The following is a 6000-nucleotide window of genomic DNA, read 5'->3' on the forward strand; positions in this document are numbered from 1 at the left end:
GCCAGCACAGTTGCTTCTTGTATAATGTCATGGTTCTCAAGACTTCCAGGACAAAGTGTGGGATCTGTCTTTTCATGTTGTAACCGTTGGAAAACTCTCCATGAAATTTGAAAGGAAAAAAAGAAAAGGGACTAAGCCAAATGTTGAGTTTATGTCGTTTACGAAGTGCTCTAATACCACAGTGATGAGTGCCGTATAACTGTCAGGGTAGATAGGTCTGCTGTCAGGTACCTTGCAAGTGACCTGTTTGACTGCTGCAATGAGCTATTAAAAGGGCAGCTATTAGGGAGTTTAGTATAAACCAGAGGCCAAAGCAGCCTTATATCAAAGTGTTATATTACAGAGGTTGTCACTCTAGTTCTAATTGGCGAAAATTTGCCATGACTTATTCTCCAGGCAAACACATTAACTTGCAGTGGAACAGACTTCTTTGTCCATAATTTGGTTTAACACGTGATGAAAACAGTTGATTAAAACACGATTTAACAAATTGCTGTATCTTATATTTTTGAACTGATCGGAACACGTGCCCATGCAAAAGCGGGGGCAAGCTGCAGAGGAAACAGGCACAACTCTGCAGAGTACAGCTGTGGTTTTGTGGAGGGAGAGGAGGAGAAGAAGCTTCAGAGAGCCTCTTGCGAGGTTGTCAAGGTTACAGGTGCTATTGCTTCTGCAGGTGAGTGGCTTGGGCATTCTCTGCTGATAATTGGTATCGGCTGTTTTCTTCCGAGATAACAAAATTTGCATTTTAATTAGATAGTTGCATTTGTCAACACATGGAAGCTAGGATTCACCGTTTCAGATGTGGGGAAGCCGAGAGCTGCATGCCAATCTGGTGCTCAGTGTGAGAACTGAGGATTTGCACTGAACTCGCTGTTTGAAGACGTCGCTGAGATGGGCAGCAACTGTGCCTTAGCCCTAGGAAAGAAATCTCTGCTGATACCAGCAGAGCCATGGTATGGCTCAAACGGAGTCTGACAGCGCCAGTATATACTTTAGGAAAACAAATGATGTCGTGGTAGATTTCAGGCTGCGCTCGGAATTGGTACAATATGTCATACTGAATTTTCTGCCAGATTTAAGAGTGATATGGCAAAATCTTCATCTACTGTGAAGATGTGCAGCACCACTGACTTCCTTAGAGCTATGTAAGTGTATACAGTTGGGGATGGGGCCTAGGAGGTTTATACTATAGATCAAACAAGCTCAAATAAGCCACTGCTGCACTGAACGAGTACCAGGTGCTGAAGTCAGGCAGAGTAGTGGTATTACCAAGCGGGAGCTCGAAAGCAGGCAGCCTGCTTTGTAGACCAAGGAGGAGAAATTCACTGTTCACTGCTCCTGCAACAGCAACATCTAGTCAGAAAGCCCACCACCGCTTTGGAGTTGGAACAGCCCCGATTTGCTTGGAAATGCTTTTCATGCGCTAAGGCGGGTAATTTTGCAGACTTTTTTAAAAGTCACAAAATGTCTCGCCCTTTGTGACGGGAAGCTGCAAATCTTGCTAAATCGATATAAAGTGCCCAGTTTTAAGTAAAGCAGCAGTTTCAGCAAATGCCACGCCTTCAGGGCAGCTTATCCACTCTGAATGTGGAGGAGACACGTGCTTCTGCTGCCCTCTGCTAAGGGGGAGCGAGAAAATGGCACTCTTGAGTCTAACATCAGCCTTTGTGTGCCTGCTCTGCCTGCTTGCCCCACTGTCTGCTTAAAATCTTCGATTTCTCAGTTTCCCCACCATCCTTTTAGACAGACAGAGAATCAGATCATTAGCTGCTTCATCAGCACCGTCCGTCCGACTGGCAGGGGCCGGGGAAGGTCTGCCGGAGGTGCAGGGGCAACCGGGGCAGGCTCACGCCAAGGGTCCCGCCGCTGCCGCCCCACGTATCCACCGTCGCTGCAGGCTGGTCTCCTCTGGCCGGTCCAGCTGTGTACATCTGGTTTCTGTGACTGCTCCTCAGAGGAAAAGAAGAGGAAGGAGCATCGCCTGCTTGGTAGGAGGGGAGCCACAGGACACCAAGAGCCAGGACTAGCTCATAAAGCTTCAAAATTGAGTGAGGTTTGGGGTGAAGCTCAGTTTTTTTTTCCCTAGAAGAAGTCTGAGGATTTGGAAAGCTGTAGAATTATTTTCCCATGTCTGGACACTATATTGTACTGGCATTTATGTGCATGGTGTTGCTGTAATATAGTCAGTTCAGCCTTTTCATTGATGACCTTTTCTGTAACATTAACCACAATATTGTGTGCACGCAATATTGCAAAGAAAAAGACGAGGCAAGGATGCCAGTTGACTATTGCCAGTCTAAGTACTATACAGGATTTGCAGTTACAGTAATGATGGGTGCAAATACAGAACCAGAAAATAGGCAGTTTTCTGTAGAAAAGTTGCATAACGCTAAAAAAAAATCTAGCTTGCTCAATAACATACTTTGTTGCTGTCATTTATTTTTGTAGGGTCCCTTTCTCAAGTAGGTGGTTATTCATCTTCTGTAGATTTACCAGCACAATGACTTTCTTCCATGTTAAATAGTTTAACAATTTAGGGCTAACTTGTATTTTTACATTTAATAACTTTCTGATATAAGAAGGACTAGTCACACATGGCATTAAGGTGCTGCTAATTGTGAATGAAGGCATTTACGTTCTGAATCCTAGTGAATTGTATTACATGTGTTGCACTGTTTTTACTTCATTCCCTGGTTGATTTTTATAACCAAGTATAGCCTGTAACATTTACTTTCCCAGAATGAAATAAATCCTGCACAGGGGATTGACATCGCTTTTGTTCCTCTTGTGCCTTTTACATAGTGTTTAAATTTCAAGCGGTCTTGTAGGTTTCATGCAAATTCTCCATGGAAAGTAGATTCCGTTTTTAATTTTTTAACTCTTTATATCATATAGCCCCGTGTATCATGGGGCTATTCCAGGCCAGCATGCAAAACACGCAGGTATCTTTACCTATTGTGCGGGTGAACCCATCTTGGGATGAAAGTTTATTAGGTGCAAGAAGAATACTGTATTTAACGGAAACATAATTAGAATTATATAGACTAGAGTTGAAATCTTTTAAAGTTCCACCGAGGACAGCATAGTTAATAACACTGCTTTATCTCGGCTGGAAGCTAGGGCACCTGCCAGCGTGCAGTGGGACTCGGGAGCATGTCTTCCACCCCAAAGTCCTCCTTCCTCTGTTGTCCAACCCAGTGGTACTTTGCATGGACAGACTGAGGGGGCTGCGAACACAAACGTACCACAGTAACATTGAATTAGTAAAGCAGGTAACTTTACCTGAGATATGCTGTACTTTGCTATCCATTCTGTGTTCAAAGCCTTGAATGGGCCAGAAGCCACCCAAAACTAGGGAAGAAGCCACATGTTAGAGATCTTTGTCAGCAGTCAGTCCTAAAACAAAATACTGGCTTAAATATTCGGAGGATTAATGGGTACGATTTGGTGAAGCAAATTCCTGCAAGTCTTGCAGGTCTCTTCTTTCCTCTTCGTTGAGGAAAGGCCTTTGTTATTGTCAATTTGGCAACTAATTCTTAAGCTGCAGTGTCAGTACACAAACACATAATCCGGTCCAAAGAGATAACTATTAAAATCGATTTGTGAACTACTTGGTTTGTGTTTTAAAATGTGCAGCGTGCATACAGCTTTGGTTTTCAGAGGAAGCACTTAAAAAAAATAAATACATTGCCTTAGAAGAAGAAGCCGTACTGTTTGCCTTGGGTCTTACAGTAGACCCCTGGCAATGGAAGATTGAACCTCATCTGTGATTTATTTACTTGCATGGCAAACAGGTGGGCAGCTGATAAGTGTTTTGCAGACCCATATTCTTTCAAGAGTTTCAGCTGTATCCGATCAATAAATGCTGGTCCCTGCTGCAAATCCTACCCTGGTGGACAGCGGTACCAAGGTGCTGTTGAGCAGCCAGGCTCTGCCTGAGCAGCTGCTGTGTGTGCTTAGTGAATGGAAGGGCCGAGTTCCCCTGAGGACATGGCAGTGTATAGATAGGAGATGATCGGTAGGGTTTAGTGCTGCTTTACAAGCGCGTGTGGATTTTCAATGCAGAAATAGACTTCTTTTTTAACAGAACTGTAGATAATACAGCACTCGCAGCCTTCTGTGGCAGAGAGATGCGAGGATGTGACCTATTGAATGAACCAGATTTGTCTTGTGAGCATTGTGCTGGTGGGTTGTTCTCCTGCCTCGTCCTTGGAAATGAAGTTATTTCGGTGTACTATGGGAAGGGGTGTTTGTAGACTTGCTGGAAGACTTACATGAAATGGAATATTTCATTTTATACACGAAAAGCATCTTCATTCAGAAGAGGCTGGAGCTATTCCATTCTACTGGAAAAGGACTATTTTCTCATGAAATGGAAAAGAAATTAATCTGATACTTTGATTACCACACAAAATACAATGCTTGTTTCCAATGGAAAAAAAGTAATAACATTTATAATCCGCTCTCTAGTAGCCTACAGTAGCACTGTTGCATTATCCATAGCTGGCTTTTTCTCTAGCTTAAATCTGTATTAGTCTGCGTCGACAGTTTGTGCCCAGGTCTCTGCCACAGTTGCACGTTTCACAGGGAGGCTTTGTTGCACCTTCCCCTGTGGAGGGCAGGACAGTCCGTACTGAAAACGTCCAGCCACATCGGAGGGCAGGGTCCTTGCTCTCTTTGCTGCTTTTATGCCTCGTGCGCGATGCTCACGTTTGTTTGACGTGCCCAGCGTTACTCACTTCGTGTTAGGTTTTCCGTGCTCAAGACTAAAACTGAACTCTGCTGGATTGAACCACAGTGTGCTATGGGTATCGCATAATAAACTCTTTCCTTTTTTTAGGCCCGAACTGCTTTGCAGAAACCATTGTCATTCCAGCAGGCCGGGAGGTGAAAACTGATGAATGCACTATATGTCACTGTACTTACGAAGAAGGCACTTGGAGAATCGAACGGCAAGCTATGTGCACTAGACATGAATGCAAACAAATATAGGAAATCTACAAATCTAAGTACTTTTCGTGGTTTTTATAAAATATCTCACAGCAGTGAGCACCCTAGATGACCCAGGGAAATCCGAATGAGAAGATTCTGGTGAGGAGCAAAGAATAAAATACTGATATTTTGTTTTTCAAAGTAACATAATACTGCAAGGCAAAGAAGTGCATATATTTAAAACGTTTGGACATAAGAATACCTGTCTTAATAAATGTGTTATTTTCACAGTGAGTACACAAAAATACACTCTATAAAATATTCTATGTATTTCTATAATACCATTATAAAGCTTAAAAATAAATGTTTTATATAGACAATACAGATTAAAGTACTGTATCGTTGCCTGTCCTGTTGTATACATGCACCATGGCTAAAACATTACATTCCTGTTCTAGTTTCATCATATGAGGGTTTTCTTGGGGTTTTTTTGGTTTGGTTTTAGTGGGCCAGGAAAGAGCCAGCACATGACAAAACTTTGATGTTCTCGCTTTTGAAAAAAATGGAGTAGAACATGCTTTCAGAGAACATGCGCTCGTTTACGAATATTGCTGTAGTGTAGAGGTGGGTCAGCTCCTTCTCTTAGTTCCACTGGTGCATATCTACTGGTCCACAGCTGAGATAACTTGGAGCAGTAGGTAGTACAAAACTGGTCTCTCATAGCTGCTGTTATAACAATTTAATCAGACAAAATCAGTTCCTAACATTCAGTTCAGACATAGGACATTTCAGCAGGACAAATTCCTCTGTGACGTACACAATATTGCATCGCCTAGCTGGTGGAAATGATGGTAAGTAACCACACGGCATCGTTAATGTAACGCATAATGGATGTGGAGAAGTGTGGCTTGGAAGGGCTAGAGCAGCTAAACAAGCCTCCACTGATGTGGCTCCACGTTGTTAATCCGTGGGTAGGAGAGCTGGTTAGTCACTGCGCCATTCCCTAGACCCTGCTCTTGCCACCTTGCTGGTGCTGGTTCAACTTTCTGGTTCTTTCTGGCAGTC

The 6000-nt window shown here is 43.1% G+C and overlaps 1 protein-coding gene across 1 annotated transcript in view; it reads left to right on the plus strand.

The window, feature by feature from the left end:
- VWC2 (von Willebrand factor C domain containing 2) overlaps positions 1–5334 on the plus strand; it is a 60331-nt gene extending 54997 nt beyond the window's left edge. Inside the window, exon 4 of the mRNA XM_009282884.1 lies at positions 4844–5334. Within this exon, the coding sequence (XP_009281159.1) occupies positions 4844–4995 (152 nt within the window). The 3' untranslated portion in view covers positions 4996–5334. The remainder of the gene's footprint in view (positions 1–4843) is intronic.
- The last annotated feature ends 666 nt before the right edge of the window (positions 5335–6000 follow it).

This window comes from Aptenodytes forsteri, unplaced genomic scaffold, assembly GCF_000699145.1.
Source record: "Aptenodytes forsteri isolate BGI_AS27 unplaced genomic scaffold, ASM69914v1 Scaffold150, whole genome shotgun sequence".
Lineage (NCBI taxonomy): Eukaryota > Metazoa > Chordata > Aves > Sphenisciformes > Spheniscidae > Aptenodytes > Aptenodytes forsteri.